General features: G+C 38.1%; 1 protein-coding gene across 1 annotated transcript in view; it reads left to right on the top strand.

Annotated features, from left to right (window-relative positions):
• Positions 1–18,564, top strand: part of asic2 (acid-sensing (proton-gated) ion channel 2) — a 230,702-nt gene extending 212,138 nt beyond the window's left edge. Inside the window, exons 6-10 of the mRNA XM_037544501.1 lie at positions 4,782–4,935; positions 9,222–9,313; positions 9,440–9,519; positions 11,813–11,881; positions 13,330–18,564. Of these exons, the coding sequence (XP_037400398.1) occupies positions 4,782–4,935; positions 9,222–9,313; positions 9,440–9,519; positions 11,813–11,881; positions 13,330–13,431 (497 nt within the window). The 3' untranslated portion in view covers positions 13,432–18,564. The remainder of the gene's footprint in view (positions 1–4,781; positions 4,936–9,221; positions 9,314–9,439; positions 9,520–11,812; positions 11,882–13,329) is intronic.
• The last annotated feature ends 1,131 nt before the right edge of the window (positions 18,565–19,695 follow it).

The following is a 19,695-nucleotide window of genomic DNA, read 5'->3' as shown; positions in this document are numbered from 1 at the left end:
GCATAGCTACAGGCGAAGGATTGCGGGCCTTCAGCAGGCAGACGAATCGCAAATGAACCTCCATCCTGTCTGCTTTATCTGCTGCGATGAAAGGACGCGAAGCTGCATTATTTAAAAAATAAGTGTGCTGAAATACGAATGCGGCCCTTGCTCACCTCATCCGTGTTTCAAAAGCTCCGGCTTTACCACGAATGAAACACTGAGCCTTACAAAGAGCCCCTTTTGGTACCTTTGATGTCTTATCACTTGTTTCATGGCATATAACATCTAAATGTCAGCTGAGGCTTTAACCTCAATCCAAATCTGCATTACAGACCCCAAGCAAATGTCTGATATGCTCACTGACATCTTGTCACATCGCTTATCAAAGCACGGACAGCAAGATATTCGTTGGTTAAATTTACCTGCCGTCAGTAAAGCTATGTAGAGATATCTCTGCAAAAGCTGTCAAACATCCATTTATCAATCATCTGCTCAGACATGAGAGGCAGCAGGTTAGTTATTTCAGTAGCAAGAGCAATGGTTTAAAGGGCCAATGGTTTCTAGGATTGCACAAAAACTAATAAGTTTACAAATATATCCAGCTATTTAGTCTACAACAGTTTCATTCCCTCTGAAGCATTATGGAGTCTCTCTCACGTTTTGAATGAGGCCCAATACATAGTAGCCAACCAGAACAGAGCATGTGTCTGTTTTAAAGGGCCCATATTATGGGGAAAAATACATTTTCCTCACTTTTGTTCCTTTTCTTCATTTTCTTCAACCACAAAGCGATTAAAAAATATGTTTTAGACCAAACTTTCTCAAATATTCTCTGAATATAAATGAATGTTTTGAACATAAAGGCATATGTAATGATTTCATATAGCAATTTTCTGTGAGGGAGCTTTCAAAGCCTTTATACTCTTCAAACATCTGCTCTTCACCATTGTAAACAGTTCTGTCTTGGTAGCTTTCTTTACAGCGGAGCATTTAGAATACATTTAGAACACATACTGATAAGGCACCTGGCAAAAACTGTTGAACTGTTCTTCACTGTTGTTGGTTGGCAGTTTTATTCATGCAAGTCTTCTGTTAATACATTTTGTAAAAAAAATCACGCATCATTTAAATGAAGTTCAGAAACTTTTCAACATTTTTTTTCTCACTGCCTACTTCAGTCCACTGCTTCTCTCACAATTCCCCAATCAGAAGTCCAGTACAACACTGTTGCTAAACTTATCACTTAAACATTCACTACTGAGGCGATAGTTAGTTTGATCATCCCTCAAAAGAGCTCAGTAACACTGATTAATAACGATTCATGTTAATTTATCAGTCTACTCAAGCTTTAGCAGAGCTCAGCAACACTGAGATTAATAACTGATCATCACATTGATTTATCAGTCTACTCAGGCTTTAGCAGAGCTCAGCAACACTGAGATTAATAACTGATCATCACATTGATTTATCAGTCTACTCAGGCTTTAGCAGAGCTCAGTAACACTGAGATTAATAACTGATCATCACATTGGTTTATCAGTCTACTCAGGCTTTAGCAGAGCTCAGTAACACTGAGATTAATAACTGATCATTACATTGATTTATCAGTCTACTCAGGCTTTAGCAGAGCTCTGTAACACTGAGATTAATAACTGATCATCACATTGATTTATCAGTCTACTCAGGCTTTAGCAGAACTCAGTCACACTGAGATTAATAACTGATCATTACATTGATTTATCAGTCTACTCAGGCTTTAGCAGAGCTCTGTAACACTGAGATTAATAACTGATCATCACATTGATTTATCAGTCTACTCAGGCTTTAGCAGAACTCAGTCACACTGAGATTAATAACTGATCATTACATTGATTTATCAGTCTACTCAGGCTTTAGCAGAGCTCAGTAACACTGAGATTAATAACTGATCATCACATTGATTTATCAGTCTACTCAGGCTTTTGCAGAGCTCAGTCACACTGAGATTAATAACTGATCATTACATTTATTTATCAGTCTACTCAGGTTTTAGCAGAGCTCAGTAACACTGAGATTAATAACTGATCACATTGATTTATCAGTCTAATCAGGCTTTAGCAGAGCTCAGTCACACAGATTAATAACTGATTCAATTGATTTAACAGTCTACTCAGGCTTTAGCAGAGCTCAGTAACACTGAGATTAATAACTGATCATCATATTGATTTATCAGTCTACTCAGGCTTTAGCAGAGCTCAGTAACACTGAGATTAATAACTGATCATCACATTGATTTATCAGTCTACTCAGGCTTTAGCAGAGCTCAGCAACACTGAGATTAATAACTGATCATCACATTGATTTATCAGTCTACTCAGGCTTTAGCAGAGCTCAGCAACACTGAGATTAATAACTGATCATTACATTGATTTATCAGTCTACTCAGGCTTTAGCAGAGCTCAGTAACACTGAGATTATTAACTGATCATCACATTGATTTATCAGTCTACTCAGGCTTTAGCAGAGCTCAGTAACACTGAGATTAATAACTGATCACATTGGTTTATCAGTCTACTCAGGCTTTAGCAGAGCTCAGTCACACAGATTAATAACTGATTCAATTGATTTAACAGTCTACTCAGGCTTTAGCAGAGCTCAGTCACACAGATTAATAACTGATCACATTGATTTATCAGTCTACTCAGGCTTTAGCAGAGCTCAGTAACACTGAGATTAATAACTGATCATCATATTGATTTATCAGTCTACTCAGGCTTTAGCAGAGCTCAGTAACACTGAGATTAATAACTGATCATCACATTGATTTATCAGTCTACTCAGGCTTTAGCAGAGCTCAGCAACACTGAGATTAATAACTGATCATCACATTGATTTATCAGTCTACTCAGGCTTTAGCAGAGCTCAGCAACACTGAGATTAATAACTGATCATTACATTGATTTATCAGTCTACTCAGGCTTTAGCAGAGCTCAGTAACACTGAGATTAATAACTGATCACATTGGTTTATCAGTCTACTCAGGCTTTAGCAGAGCTCAGTCACACAGATTAATAACTGATCACATTGATTTATCAGTCTACTCAGGCTTTAGCAGTGCTCAGTAACACTGAGATTAATAACTGATTCAATTGATTTATCAGTCTACTCAGGCTTTAGCAGAGCTCAGTCACACTGAGATTAATAACTGATCATCATATTGATTTATCAGTCTACTCAGGCTTTAGCAGAGCTCAGTAACACTGAGATTAATAACTGATCACATTGATTTATCAGTCTACTCATTTTTTTATTTAGTGTGAAAGTATTCTCTTAAAAATGCAACTATATACTGAATACTGCATTTTAAAAATGTAGCTTAAATTTCTTTATTCTAAAAATGTTTACATGCCAATCCTAATTATGCCAATTATGATACCATGCATTTAAAATTAAATTTCTTCTTCTGTTTTAGCATGATAATCAATTTGTCATCACCGTTCTGATGAGCTTTTCTTTCACAAAAAAAATCATGCAAATTATTATTTCACAAAAAAATTCTTAACCTCTTACAAATCTGTAGTATTTCTGTATTGTTATTTCTTGCATTTTGCAGTAGATTTATACTGCATTATGTAGGCCTAGTTACTTAAAATTACATCCAATCATTTGCAAAAGTGTGGACATTCCTGGACAAACATGTTTTGTTGAATGAAAATAAGTGAGCATTTACAGAGAACACATCCTGCGTGTTTTACTGCATGATTACTGTTTTTATTTTTTAAATTTAACACATTGAGGGGAAAATTGAAGTCTGTGCAAATTGCTCCCTTAAGAAGATGTGTTCAGTAATTTTCTCTAAGAAAATCAACAAAACATTTCATTTGCCTGTTCAAACTTTTGCATGACCGTGTGTAACTGTTATAAATTTAATCCCAAAATGAAAAAGCTGAATTTCTCCCTGTAAAATAAGATGGTACACACCAATAACATTGTCATATTCAAATAGTCATAAAATATCTCCTCTTCCACTTACACTAATGTGGTATAGACTGAAAGTCTAAAACCACGCTTCTCCAATGGCTTCATTGAGCTGAGTGAGAAAAAAAAATTAAACAGAGCAAAGCAAAAAGATAAGAAGAGGCATTCAAGGTGTAGCTGCCACGAGGGACCCTGGACAGTTAGCAAGGTCAAGGCTGACAGCAGTACAGTATGTAGACGTGTGTTGAGGGATACAGTGATGGTAGACAGACAGTGACAGCCTTGTGTTCATTTGCTGTCAGCTGTTCCTGCACATCTGTCGCCCACGGCAACCCTGCAGAAACCCCTGTTGCTGTGCTGTTTGACATCATGACAATGCGCCCCGACGTGTGTATCCCCCCTTCAGAAGGAAAAGACCAAAACCAAAAAAATGTTCTCAATTCAAATGTCCATCATTTGCACATATTCTAAATAAAGTCACATGCAAAAGTATGGGCGCCCCTCATCATGTGGTGTTTTGTTGGTTTTCTAAGTGTAAACAAGTAACACGTCCTCTACAGCAAAGACACTTCCACATATTTTTTTTTTTATTTCAATTCATATGTAATTAATTTAACACGTAGGAAGAGTAAAACATAAAATCCAGCCTGTGCAAAAGTTATTGCAATTTTTTTACTTTATACCTTGCACCAAGTATGTTAAACCTAACAAATACGCCTGAATCCTGCACTTAAATCTGCAGACAGGGTCATATTTATTACCTGTAGAGGTGTCCCTAAATTGACCCTAAATTTTCACCTTGTTTACTCTCCTCTTGTCTCTCCTGTGTTTTGTACTTCCAGCTGCTCTGTCCGCAGTAGAGGGCAGTAACTGTGTGTGCAGAAACCCTTGCAACATGACACGCTATAACAAAGAGCTGTCCATGGTCAAGATCCCCAGCAAGACGTCAGCGCGCTACCTGGAGAAGAAGTTCAACAAATCAGAGAAGTACATCACGTGAGTTGTGAAGTATACATCACAGCACTCACCACTCACAGCAGAAAAAACTAATCTCATGGCCTTCAGTCTTAGTAACCTTTGATACATACTTGTAGTTTCTTTTTAATTATTTAATCCATATTTATTAAATATGGTTATTTATCTAATATTTTATCGTTTGAGGGTAACGTACGTTGTGCCAGCCCTTTCTGTCTCTTTTTTTCCCCCCACTTTCTTTCTTTATACACAAAATTTTAACAAAAGGATATGCAGCATTTTAAAATGCGACTCTTCAATTAATTACCCCCAGTTTTTCCACTCATATAAATATGAGTCAAATACAAAATAATTAAAAAGCCTGCTTGAAATTGCTCAACTCTGAAGGCAGTTGGAAGTGAGGCTTTGATAGACTTCCAGTTTAAATGATGATAATTGGTGGTCATTACATACATTAGATTTAAGCCTACTGTTTTGATCAGCTTGGTGAAAAAACTCCAGTTTTGCAGTCGGGTAAGTGAACCAATGAACCAATAGAACCGACATTAATGGATGGATATTTTTAATTTTCCTCTCATCTTACACATAATGCAAATGTGTCTATCAGCCAAAGCATGCTCTCACATTACTGATCAGAGAGTTAGACAAGTCCTTTATGATAACGGCCTTGCGCTTCTAATCCACATGCAGGCTGTGCTGTAATGGGCTACGTTACGATGACAAGCCTGGACGTTTCTCATATCCTCTCATAATTGTCTCTGACCAGGGAGCAAATCCCAATTCCCATCTGAGCTTTCCTCTAATAACAACGAGGCCGTGTTCCTGTGATGCTGAACATGAAAATAAGACATTTATTGTTAGATCAGGCTTTCAGCAGACAAGTTCTTTTTTTGCAGGAATGACGCACATCACTTTTCCTCCAATTATTAGTGCTTAAAAGCAGAGCGGTGCTGGTGTGTTTGATGTTGCAGTGGTGTGTGTCCTTTGGGAGTACTCAGTGCATATAAACACACACAGCTGTTCATGCAGCACAGACCCAGTTAAATGAGCCCATAGCATGTCTCTATAGATTAATTCATAACGAAGTATTACACTGAGGGGCAACATGTACTCAAGACACTTCTGATAGTGTTAGCTAATATACTTCCAGTGCATATTTCCACTTAAGATGCACACATAATCATAAGGTGTTTTGACCCGGTACTTACACTGATTAGCCATTATCTTAAACCCACCTCCCTGTTTCTACACTCAATGTCCATTTTATCATCTCCACTTACTATATAGTAAGTAATCTAGTCCATCTCTGCATATTTCATTAGCCTGCTTTTATCCTTTTCTTCAAGCAGGTACCGGTTGGGTGATGAATCATTCTCAGCACTGCAGAAACACTGCTGTGGTGGTGCTGTGTTAGCATGTGTTACACTGGCACAAGTGGATCAGCCATAGCAGCGCTGTTGGAGTTTTTAAACACTGTGTCCACTTGCTGTCCACTTGTAGGTCAACCTTGTAAATGTAAAGCCAGAGACATCTGCTGCTGCACAGTTTGTGTTGGTCATCCTCTAGTCCTTCATCAGTGGTCACATGACGCTGCCCACAGGACGCTGTTGATGTTTTTGGTTAGTGGACTATATTCAGTCCAGCAGTGACACTGACATGTTTAACTCCAGTGGCACTGCTGTGTCTGATCCACTCATACCGGCTTTGTGGTTATTCTGTGGGGGTCCTGACCACTGATGAACAGGGGGCTAATGAAGTATGCAGAGAAACAGATGGACTACAGTTTGTAATTGTAAAACTACAAGGTGTACATATATGGTAAGTGTAGCTAATAAATTGGACAATGAGTGGACATCATAATGTTATGGCTAATTGGTGAATATGACAAAAAAGTATGTATTAATTAGCATAAACAAATGTTTAAAAATATAAAAAACTAAATGCTAGAGAAATGCAATAAAAATGTTCGTGATAACTGCACCTGGTGTCATAAAATAAGGATTTCAAGCAACAAGTAGCAATCATTGTGAATGAGCTTCTGAAAGTTCTCAGAGACATTATTAAAACAGCACTGAATGGAAAAAGCTACACACCCTTAGCAAAGACCTTAAACATCCCTGTCAGTATGACTAGTTTGATTATGAGCAAGTGGAAAGTGCATGGAACCACAACTAATCATCCCTGGACATGTGCACCATGCAAGATTCCATGCAAGAACATGCTCCCAGACTAATGATGAAGGCAAGAGAGAAACCAGCCGTCACTCAAAAGGATTTGCAGGATGACCTGAAAGCAGCAGGAACAGCAGTTACAGAGAACTACACCACAGTCATCTCCGCTCCTACATCTCATGCAAAACTCCTCTGCTAAAACAGAAGCACAGACGCACATCTGAAATTTGCACTTTGGCATTTAGGAAATTCAGAAGTGTTCTTTGAACAAAATTTTGAAGTCTTTGGCAATAATTCAGCTCATGGTTGGAGAAAGAAGGGTTGCATGCATGATCAAGTACACACTGTGAATTGTGAAGGCGGGAGGGTTATGATACGTGGCTGCTGCTTTGCAAAAAGCAACATGATTATAACAATGTACCGGCTCATATCAGAGGAGGCTTTTATCTCATCAGCCAAGAAACTGAATCTGCAGAGAAGTTGGATGTTTCAACATAATGACTTCCAACACATGGCCAAAGTAATTCAAGGCTGGTCTCTAAAAGAGAAGCTGAAGGTGCTTGCACAGTCTAACCCAGTGGTCGGCAACCCAAATGCTAAGCCATTTTGTCCTTTCAGCCACAACCTTGGGAGCCACAATATTGTATATCCATTTTACCATCTTGTCTGTAAATGTCTCAGTATGTGCTAATGTACTAGTATAGGCTAAAAAAATATGATACTACCAAAAAAAGACTTACTTTGCTCTGCTTTAAGCTTTAGCTCAGCTATAGCTGCTTTTCTCACACCTCAGGCATAAAACAAACGCGTTTCTTGTAAAATGTCTCTCAGTGTTCGACTTCTTACGAGGCTGAAGCTTCTTATTCGCCAGCTTCTTGTACGAATTTTCCTGTTTCACCTTAAATGGCGCCTTATGCGCCAAAATATAACTTCTGCACCATTAATAGTGGAACTGAAAAATTCAAATGAGAAGCTGGTGAATGGGAAACGAACTTCAGCTTTGCGACTTTTGATACATTTGATAGCTTCTCGTCGCAGATTAAATGCATCACAAAACCAGCTGGAGTGCTTGTAAGTGCAAGTAAGTCCATTCGTCTCTAAATTATCGATGTTCGTCTTAAATCTTGCTCTTTGCCTTTTTGTTAGCTAGCTAGGTGAGACTGTTGTCTGTGTTGCTATGGTGACCAGCAGTCTGCATGCCAATCTTCATGGTTAAAGGTTGGTGAATTGACAGTTGTAGCAAACTTTTTTCTCTACAAGTTCTCTGGTTGTAGGCCACATTAACTCCAGTGTTTAAGACTGATTGTTATAACTGTGTTAGAACGATCAGCAAATCTTTATTTTACTGCAATGGAGGATTTTTTTTAACCTAAAACTAAAATTCTGCTGTGGAGCTGCAACAGGACAGAAAAAGATAGGCATGTGGCTCTGGAGCTGCATGTTGCCAACCTCTGGTCTAGACAATCTCATGATTTTGATACCATTGAACGTGGAGAACCAAACACCATATTTAAACCACAATGCTAATTAAAGATCCCTTCAACTTGTACTTCCAAGAGCAGCTTTGCTGAGCTAAAATGATTCATTTGTGTTGTCTGAATATGTGCTGTTATACATTTTAAAGCAATAGTTCATGGCACATTGTAGGCCATGGTTCTATTCCACAGCTAGCAAGACCTAATGCTTCATTTGACTTTCTCTGTAGCCAAACAGTATATTACAGGCTTCAAACAGCCGCTGAATAAGTACTCAAATGCTTGTTCTTAAAATCACTCTTAAAAAGAATCATGTGAAATGTTTTTGTCAGTCTGATAGAACAGATACACGTCCATTTCAGTCAATGTTCCAGTCCAAATTGGCTGTGCTAGACACAAGTTGTATGTCTGTCAAAACGCATGAATGAAGCATAACTCCTCCAAGTCTAATCACACACTTCCAATGTGTGCAGTGTTCTAAACTAGTGGACTAGAGTACAGATTCAGGCTTTAAGATGTCTGCTACTGCCATTTTGTCATACAGTTTTAAAACACATCTCGCTTGATCAAGTACATTTAAGGAAAGGGCAAACTTGTGTAAATTGGATTTGCCTCTACACCCTTGAATTAAAGTGACCTTTTTTATCTTGTGCATTCACAGGGACAACATCCTGGTCTTGGACGTCTTCTTTGAGGCATTAAATTATGAGACCATTGAGCAGAAGAAAGCGTATGAGGTGGCTGGCCTGCTAGGTACAGTCAGATGTATATTTCCTTCATTTCTCTGCTCCCTCTTCCTCAACCCCCTCAATCTCCTCTCTTTGTTTTCATCTCTCGTTCTGCTCTTACTCATCCTGGCCTTATCTGCTTCCTGTTTAGGCGATATTGGCGGTCAGATGGGGTTGTTCATCGGTGCAAGCATACTGACAATCCTTGAGCTGTTCGACTACGCCTATGAGGTCATTCAAGAGCACTTTTTCTCTGTCCGACTGAGACAAGCACTCAAATGCACTCAAAAAAAAAATGAGCAGACTCCTGGAATACATAAAGAATCCATATCCCTCTGCAGACAAAAATGATATATTTGAAAGAAGCCATGTCAACTACATTGAAAAATGTTAATCCTCGCTCTTGCTCGCACATACATACACAGATGCACTCACTCAGGCTGATTCAAACAATCAGACAAGCTTCAGAGCAGAGCCAAGTGATGGAGAGTTTCATCATAATGCTCTTTCATTAAGTCTCTGTTGCTGTTGGTCTCTTTGGTCTAAAGACTCTGACCAGCATTAACCTCCCACTCACTGCACTTATAGCCGCACACACACACACACACACCTGCCTGCCTCTCCTGGTTTTAATGAACTCCCTGTGCAAACTACATTTACGTGGGTAGACAATTTTTGGAACTTCTCCAAGTTCAGGCCCCTTTGGATGTCTTGGCTCTGCACTCTTTCAGGAAAAGTGGGCATGTGTGTTCATACATACTGAACGGATTGCGGGAGTGACTGAATGAAAATGGTCAAATGTCTAAAACGAACAACTACTAAACACATAATCTACAAAATTAAATCATAAAGCCACAATCATGAAACCTGGAGGCAGCTAAGGGCTACTTCAGATCTATAATAGTGAAGTAAAAGTCCACAATTGATGCATCAGATGAGCTGCAATCACAGATGCTACTTACTAGCTCGCTTTTAATGATTCTAGCCCATCTACAGAGATCCTTATGCAAATTGAGCCCCCTAGAAGTCAATACTACAGTTACATAATCAAACAACGTACTCTGTACATTTTTATGTCAGCACAGGTTTTTTGAATGATCAACTAAATTAATTTTTGTTAAAAGTTTGATGAAAACTTTTTTTATACAGAATCTTGGTTATGTAAACAGTGCAATCCCATATGGTAAAAGTATATTCCAAATTATTTAATCAAATATATTTTTGCAGTGTACGCAAAAAATGGCCAGAAATGTAAATTTGTTTAGTATATTTTTGAATTGCATTTATTGTATTTGTCACTATAGTTTTTCAATTGTATGTAGTTTCAGCAAAGGTTACAGATTTAACTAAATTGTACTGACTGCTGTGTTTTGCACTGTACTTTTCTTTAACCATTATACGTATGCCGTAAGACACATTCACACAAAGTGTATTTCACATAAACAGACTGTCAAATCATAACAGATTATCAATACCATATTAAAGGTTTATTTCCTAATATTTAAAATTAAGATACTGGAATACAAATTCATTTAAAAAGATATTTCAAACAGTGCATTACACAAATATTTTGTAATTTATTTTTGTGTGGTAGAATTTTATGTACAATGTTTCCCCGTATATTTTAAAATTAAATATATTTGGTTAATATGGCAATATATTCTGAAATATGTTTGTGTTTAGAATGTACTTTTGCATGGATTGCAATGTTTTTGACATGTATTTCAAATAAATGAAAATGTATATCCATATACGTTTCTTTCCATATGGTATTTAAGTTGAGTATACTCAAAAACAGTAAATGTGATCAGTGAGTGGAATTATAAATGTTTTTTATTAAAACTCTAGTATAGCATGAGATTGTTTTGCCCCTCTTGCCAATTTGGTCATTGCTAATTCCCATCAACTTCTTGGACTTCTCCAATTTGCATGATGCTGATTTTAGCTGAAGGCAGCCTGATAAAAGTAAAACAAATTAAAGGATTTGATTAAACTGAGTGAAAAAAAATCTACCAAATTAGTAATAAGTAAATTCTACATTGAATTGGAAACTAGTGGATACTTCATGATCTGATCATTAATACATTAAAATACAAATGCTTTGTTTTTCAAAACATATATGTGCTGCATTGCAATGATCCCTTAATTAAAAGCTCAATAATATAATATTTCTAGGTGGATATTGAGCCATTAGCCTTGTACTTTCACTATGGCTTCAGTCTTCACTCCATGCACTGTTATGTAGCACAAAGACAAACAAGACAAACTTCACCTGGCAGCACAGAACCAGAGCACTAACATAATTTCACTGTAACGTTACTGTACGATTCATGAGTGCTTGATGTATGAGTATGTACTGTAATTTCAGATAAAGCAATAAATGACTACTACGTCAGATAAACACTTTGAACAGTAATGACTGTAATTTGTTTTTCTCTTGAGTAGGCTTATTCAAAAACAGCACCAAAGCCTGTTTATTCCTTGAACAAATGCCTTAACAGTGTATGTATGCTTGTGTCCACAGGTGGTGAAGGAGAGACTCCTGGATCTCTTGAGTCGAGACGAGGAGGAAGAGAGCAGAGGAGAAGACGTGGTAATGAATGTTTACTTGCATCATAAAGCAGGCTCAGTTATGTAAATTCATTTAAATGTCAATGATGTTCTTTTTCTTCTACCTTTCTGAGTTTAAGATTATAGTCACAGCCTCCTTCTTTGGCTCAACCCATAATTAGTAACAGACAGGAATAAGTGAGCAAAGGCTAAAGAAAAAGAAAATTTTAGTGGTCAAATCCAGGCAGATGGAGTCAGTACTACCATGTTCATCAGATCTGACAGTGATGTATTTGTATTAAGAACCGTAATTGAAGTTGCTGTGCAGTAAGCATATAGGTTGTGTACAATCACTGAACACTTTATTTAAAAATACATAAAGTAGGTGGAGGCTAAAGTGGCCAGTGAGTGAAAGTACCATGTTTTTTTTTGTTTTTTTTTTTTAAATAAAAACCTGAATATAGACAGAATATGTTGCCAAAGTGTGACCCATGGCTCCAAGTTTATGGCCCCAGCCCAGCTGTAGTCCAAAAAATGTTGTCTTAACCAGACAAAAGTCTGTCTGAACCCGACTGTAGCCAGACAAATTGATTCCCTTATGAAAATACTGCCTTTTTACTAATTTTGCCCCTCTTGCCAGTTTGGTCATTGCCACCACCTGGCTAGGAATCCTCCAAAATGACGATGCAGACTTTAGCTGATTGTAGCCTGACAGAATTATCCCTAAATCTCATTGCAGCCAACCTACATTCTCTCCAATTTGGTAGTACTAGTTACCCTCTAACAACAATGACAGCTATCATTAAATTATACCCGATGTAAATATTCAGGCCCTGTCAGGTTTGGACAAATATTTCAAGCTGCAGAGCAGTGGTTCCCAAACCGGTCGTTAGCAACCACAGCACCAGGGTGTGCTGAATCACCCCCGAAAAGTGCTGACATACTCTGGTGTTGAATTCTTGAAAACCTGACACATTTTTTTTCTGAATCCAGCTGTACTTCCACCAGCCGTGAAATGAAACACAAAGACCTGCGTTTTTTGTTTAACGCAGACCTGAGTATGGACAGATCATACCTTGTTCATACCTGTCAAACTAAAGAAAGGGTTTGATCAATCCACATGAAACAAGGTAACAGTCTGCATGAAACAACACAAGCCTTACGTGCGCTCAGATGCTGAATTTTAACAGGTGTGTACACACCACCTGTACACAACTGAGCACTAAACTAATGAATGGTGGTTCGCCAAAACACACAGGTCTCAGTTTTATCTGTTACAGTGTCAAACCAACTGAACCAAATGTAACAGGTATAATGTCACTAAAACCCAAACTCTGTTCGGACCCCAGCCAATGAACTAGTGAGAAAACAGCCTTAATATCAAATCTTGTCTGCACTGAATTCAGCGCTTATTTTTGCTCCATCCTCATGCATTGCGAGTCTTGGAGTTTGAAAATATGTTTTAAGCATAGAAATATTTTCCTTTCCCAGAGTACCTGTGATCCTGTAGTGAATCACTCAGAGACGATCAGCCACACGGTCAGTGTTCCACTACAGACCACTCTAGGGACGCTGGAGGAGATTGCCTGCTGAGCGCACATCCCCTCTACACCACCGGAGGTGCAACCACAAATTCTTCTCTCTCCCTACTCACAGGGCTGGCGTCTGGGGTTGAGGGACAAAATGAAAAGAGGAGATGAAACAAAGACTCACTCTCTCTCTTTCTGCTCAAACTGTTATAAGATCATCTTGCACAAACACATGAAAACAAGCGTTGCAGCAGCTCTGACAGGCAACATAAAGCAAGGAGGATGCTGAACTCTTTCCATACACACACATACAGTTCCCAAAGCCGAGACTGAGGCAAGACAAGTTTGAGACAATTCCGAACAAAAACCAAGTGTGTGTGAATGTGCTCTCGCGTAGGACTTCAGTGTGTAAATGTCTCTCTCTTCGCTCAGCCGCCGTTTTGAAGTCTACTGCCAAAAACATGAAGAAATACCAGAGAAAACATGGTGAACCTCCTCTAACTTTGCATGTGTCTGTTTCTCGGGCTACGATGCGGTTTTCTCTTGCTGTTTGTTCTCTGTGTGTGTCTCTGCGTCTGTTTGGCCTGTGAGATGCCTCCATGTACGAATGTCCTGAACCCGAAAGCAGCGCTCTTCCCTTTCCTTTTCCTCTTCCTCCTTCATGCATTCTTACCCCCTTTTTTAATGAATCCAAAAATCCCTACAAATCACAGTGACAGTTCTGCTATTGTGGCCTCATCTTTTGACTGGCTAATGAAGGTCTGTCTCCAGCCTTCAACTTTTCCCCTCACTACTTAAAGAGAAGGAAGAACAATACTTTGGAACAGAAAAATACAAGATTAAAAAAAGTGTCTGTGTCTTTTGTGAGACGAAGCCTTAAGTTCTGTTCATCTTAGAGGATGAGCTGTAGTTAATGAGTAGAGCTCCTGTTGCTTAGATTTTGTTTCACCAGACAATAAATTAAATTTTCCCATATTTTCAATACATTTCAGATCTTTATGAGCAGCCGCATCTTTGGAAATCTCTATTATTATTATTATTATTATTTTTGTTATTATGCTTATTTCATCAAATGATCAACAACACATTACCTAAGGTAAAACAGCAAGGTTCCCAAATGGTTCTTGGCTTGGATATATAATTCTAGGAAAAGAATCACCGCTATAATAGAAGCCTTACATTATGTGGAGGTTCTTTAAACATTGCAAGGGTTCTTAACTGTCACTGTATCTCTTTTACAAAAGAACCATCCATTGAAAGGCCATTGAAAGTTGTTCCTTTATGATATCAGCCCAAAGAACACTTTTTGGCACTTTTGAAAGGCCCATATCATGAAAAAATGCATTGGACCTGTTCACTCCCCAATCCATGTATATGGAAAATAAACATCAAACACAGCCTGGTTTTAGGATGTCAACAGAACCAATACATTTACATATATCTGCTTATTTAACTGACAGAAAGTAGGTTTTTCAGCCCAAAATGTTCCTTGAGGTACAAAACAGGGCAGCCAATCAGAACAGAAGTCATTTACATAAAGGCATAATATCTAAAACAGGCTGTGTAATTCTAAGGGATAAAGAGAGGTGGGAAAGTGATCATGCACAAATGAATTATAACTGTTTCAGGTATATAAAAACACACAAGTGGACCTTATAAATAAAATAAAATACATAGAAAATGAAGGGCAAAGAGGTCAGTGATGACAGCAAATCTACGATAACCTGAAGAAAAAAAGAAAATTTTACAAAATGCAAGTGTGAGGGTTCAAATTTACATATATAGATTACAAAGCAGAGATTGTATATACTACTGAGTAGTACCTACAACCCCCCCCCCCCCCCCCCCACCCCACCATATAGATCATACAGTGGACATAAGATACAAGCCTAATGGGATGCTAATGGCATGGAACGGTAGCCATTAGCATTGTGGTTGCTGTTCTCCTAGTAAACCACTAAAGAACGTGACATACACACACAAAGAGGCTTAAAAAGCTCTTTTTCTCTCGCACTGTAATAGATGTGCTTTCAGATGTAAGTCATTACATTCGCTCTTCCCCCACACAGTTTTATCAGCCTTGAACACTTAAGTCTCTGCTGTTGTTTGTGGGACATAAAAATTAAGCCTCATCATCATCACATTGTCATACGTTTTAAAAATGCGTTCACTGTAGCTCATTACTGCATCAGGTTTCTGGGTTATTAAACGTTAATCATTTTAATTAGTGGCGCACCTAATAAATTCAGATGTTGACGTGTTTATCATCCCATAAAGTGGCTCTAAGGAGAATGAGTGTTCATTCATAAGCCAACTGAATAGCGGTCTTGGATGTGCAGTTCAGTGCACCAAGATTGAGCTGATTTGTGAAGCGCTCATTAACACAGTTTGGAGTTTTACTGGCTAAAGACTTCTCCAACTCCCCTGCTTTTGGGACCACCTCCTCTGGCTCATCACCATGGAAACCGTCGGCATCTGTTGCACAGCTTCGGGGGGCTCATGGAAAAGAAAACAAATTAATTTAATTAAATAAATCGAGGTCCTGGTTTTTCTAGGCCTCGGACGAGCCCTCTAGGCCCTCTGCTCCCTCCTGACACACACCTCGGGCTCTGCGAGAATGTAAAGTCGTAAATTTCCGTGCTAATATGCTTTTATTTCATTATGAACTAGCATTATTATTTTCCTCCTCTGTCAGCCTTATTCAGAGGGCATGTTTACCATTTACACACACCCCCCCCATCATAATGCCATAATATTGATTCATGCAGAAGAACTCCTCAACGAAGGGAATTAGCAGCCATGATAGAGAGAAGGTGTGACGCTAATGTGACTAAAGCGAAGTGGAGTAATGACTGTGTGGTGCTGGCTGCTTGTGGCGGTGAAGAGAGTGATATTGTGGTGTTAATGCAGTTGTGGGCCACGTTTGGTTAAATGAAAACACAGGCAGACAGAGTGAATAACAGCTCCTGCAGTTTAGCGGAGTCATTCTCTGAGAGGTCTGTGTGAGTTTGTGACTCCCATCCATTTGTTTTGGGGCCCAACTGTGGTTGTGTTGATTAAATGCTCTGTGAAGGTATGTTTTTAAAACTGATGTGTTCTGAAGAGTTTGTTCATTAACAAATTCAGCATTTGGCGTGCTGGGTTTATAAGGCACTCTGAAAGTTTTAATTGTAGCCATTGTACATTACCGCATTTGTATACCTCCTCAACCAATCAATGAATGGACAGGTTCTGTGCTCTCTCACAAGTGGCTCAGTAACGATAACAAGTGTCAAATGATATGTTAATATTAAACTGGTGTACACATAAGGCTGGTTTTGTGGATATGGATTAAGCCTGTTCTTAGACTAAACTACAATGTCAATGGTGTTTTACCATTAAAAATTCCACCTAGTCTATGCTTAGACTTGGGCTGGGTCAGGGAAACTGGTCAGTAGTAATGTAAGCCATGTAGCTAAACCAGGCTACAGTGTTTATTTTGTAAAGGTGACTTTACTGCTGATATCCACAGAGTTGCCAGGTTATTATAAACATTAATCTTCTACCTTCATTTTTTGGCCATTTTATCAGAAACACCCACCGTAGTTGCACTTTGTAGGCTTGCAGTTACTGACTGTAGCCTGTCTGCTGGTGCACAACTTATCAGACACCTCTACACCATCCATCAGTACACCATCCATGGTGTAGATTATTATTTGGGTGGTGGACTGTTCATAGCACTATCTGTGTGTGTGTGTATGTGTGTGTGTGTATGTATGTATGCATGTATTATATAAATATATATTATGGCAAGCCAAACAGGAAATATTTAATGAACTTTGACTGATATATGTATGTATGTATGTATGTATATATATATATATATATATATATACAATAAACATTGACATATATTGAATGAAAGTCACTGTTGAAGGGTTGAGGATTGCCCACAAAAACTGTGCATCAATAAATGGGCATTAACAAACTTCCAGGTGGAGCTTACATTATGTATACACAGTGATCTCTTGGATAGAGTGATCTGAGAGTGGCTGAGATATAATGTGGAGCTTCAGTAGATACATAATGTGTCGTGGTGCAGAAGAAGAATCAGATGAGGCCATACTTTCTGTTTCTCTTCTATTAAGAGCAAGAAAAAACAATGCCACTTGAAAAGCAACTGAAAATTGATGTAAGTCAATCCTAGCCCTCCTCTTTCTTCTGATAGTCACCAAACACACTCTAAACAACTCACCCTGAGCTGGACACAAAATAACACAGTACACATACACAGACTGTAAGTAAGGAACAACAAACAAATATCAATATTCATTGTAACATATAAATAAAACAGTCCATATATATCAAAGTTCATTAAATATTTCCTATTCGGATTGCCACTATATATATGGGGGCAGTCATGGGCTGGAGGTTAGGAAACCAGCCTTGTGACTGGAAGGTTGCCAGTTCGATTCCCAGGGCCGACACCACATGATTATATATATATATATATATATATATATATATATATATATATATATATGTGTGTGTGTGTGTGTGTGTGTGTGTGTGTGTGTGTGTGTGTGTGTGTGTGTGTGTGTAAAAAGTATGGATTTTCCTTTGCCTGTCAGGTTACTATTTTGGAGATACAATATTTTCTTCCAACAACAGCAATTTATATGTATAATCACAAAAATAGAAATCTAAAATTAGCAGAAAATGAGTGTCACTGTATAGAGTAGGTGTTTCTGATAAAATGGTTGTGGTATGTATATCTAATAAACTAGCAGCTCTGAATATAAACACATACATAGAGTCATGAATAAAGAGATTTAGGTGCTCTTTTAGCACATCTGGTAAACAAATAGAAATGATTATTATAAAAGTTGGATTATTTAAGATACAATATCAGTATAAAGTCTAAAATATATTACATATGAGATATGATCAGGGAAGAGGAGTGAAGGTTATGATGTTAAGGTCTCTCCCTTGCTTGCTCTCTCTCTCTCTCTCTCTCTCTCCTTGCAGTCTCTCTCTCTCATCTGCTCTGTTTCTTTTAACCCACAGCTACAAGAATCTATCAGTCTATCAGAGAATTGTAGAAATGGCACTATTTATATTTTGATTTTATTTTAATTTTTATGGTAACTGCAGGACTGCTTTCATTAAGTGATATGCATCTGTGTTTTTAATGTGATTAAATCAATTTTTTTCCCTTCCTTGTTTACTGTGTTTTTATTTGTTTTATTAATGATTCTCTTCATGCCAGACTGAGAGAGTGAATTCTGAGGCCTGTATACACAGAGGCAGCTTAGAAACAAATTAAACACATTGAAATGAAACGAGTGATTCTGATGGCGCGTCTATCAGAATATCAGAAAGCTCAGCTCCACCGTAAAAATTAAATAAGAACACTTTAATGGAATTGTTGCTGTTTGGCTTGTTATCGCTTTCACCACATTGCACAGGTCGCTCAGACATTTTGAACACGTTGTAGTAAATCTCCTCAAAACGTGATATTCACAGGAAAGCTCAAGATATCAGTTCGATTTTAGGAATCACAGAAATATCTGAGATAGATACCAAATGGTATGTGACAAATCTGGCATATTGGTAGAACAAGCAGTAATAACTGACCTGATACTGGTATAAATTAACTTTTTACTTAATACTGGTATATACAGGTCACTGCATTCCTCAGCAAGTAAAGTGGACAGAGAAACACAGAGTAACTGAATTTCCCCAAAGAAAACTTCATTTCTCTTCAAACCCACACAGACAGGCTCTCTGTGACAGAACAGAGGAAGGCCGAGGGTTATCTTTAAATGCAGTGGTGGAGTGATAGAAAAGACAGATTTCTTTTGGCAGAACCGTTTGAGCCGCTTGTGAGCTCATTCACAGTCTCAGTCCCACCTGCCAGTTATCTTCTGAACTGATGTACTGAAGAACTGAGTAATATATAGAACTGCAGAGGAATTTCTTAGTAAATCCAGCGTCTCTCAGCATAGAAACTTCCTCAGTTCTTCTCTTTTTGGGGATTCTTTTGGTCTAAAATGAAAGGATAAATCTCCAGGTCAGAGATGTGACTGATCACAAAGCATCAACAAAACATTCAATTCCAGCAAATGGAAGAAATAAAATATATACATGGTTAAATGGTAACGAGTAATCAGGAGATTAATTTCCTCACTAATATACTTCTAAAGAAGTGAAAGTATTATGATTTGAAATTACTCTGCACAAATAGTCCATGTACAACCCAGCTCTGTGGATTACTTCAGAAATGCCATCTGACACAGATTACAGATTATATCACTGAGGTGCTGATTACAGACAGATTCGAATCTCT

This window comes from Pygocentrus nattereri, chromosome 14 (genome assembly GCF_015220715.1).
Source record: "Pygocentrus nattereri isolate fPygNat1 chromosome 14, fPygNat1.pri, whole genome shotgun sequence".
Classification (NCBI taxonomy): Eukaryota; Metazoa; Chordata; class Actinopteri; order Characiformes; family Serrasalmidae; genus Pygocentrus; species Pygocentrus nattereri.
This window is presented reverse-complemented; position numbering and strand designations above follow the sequence as displayed.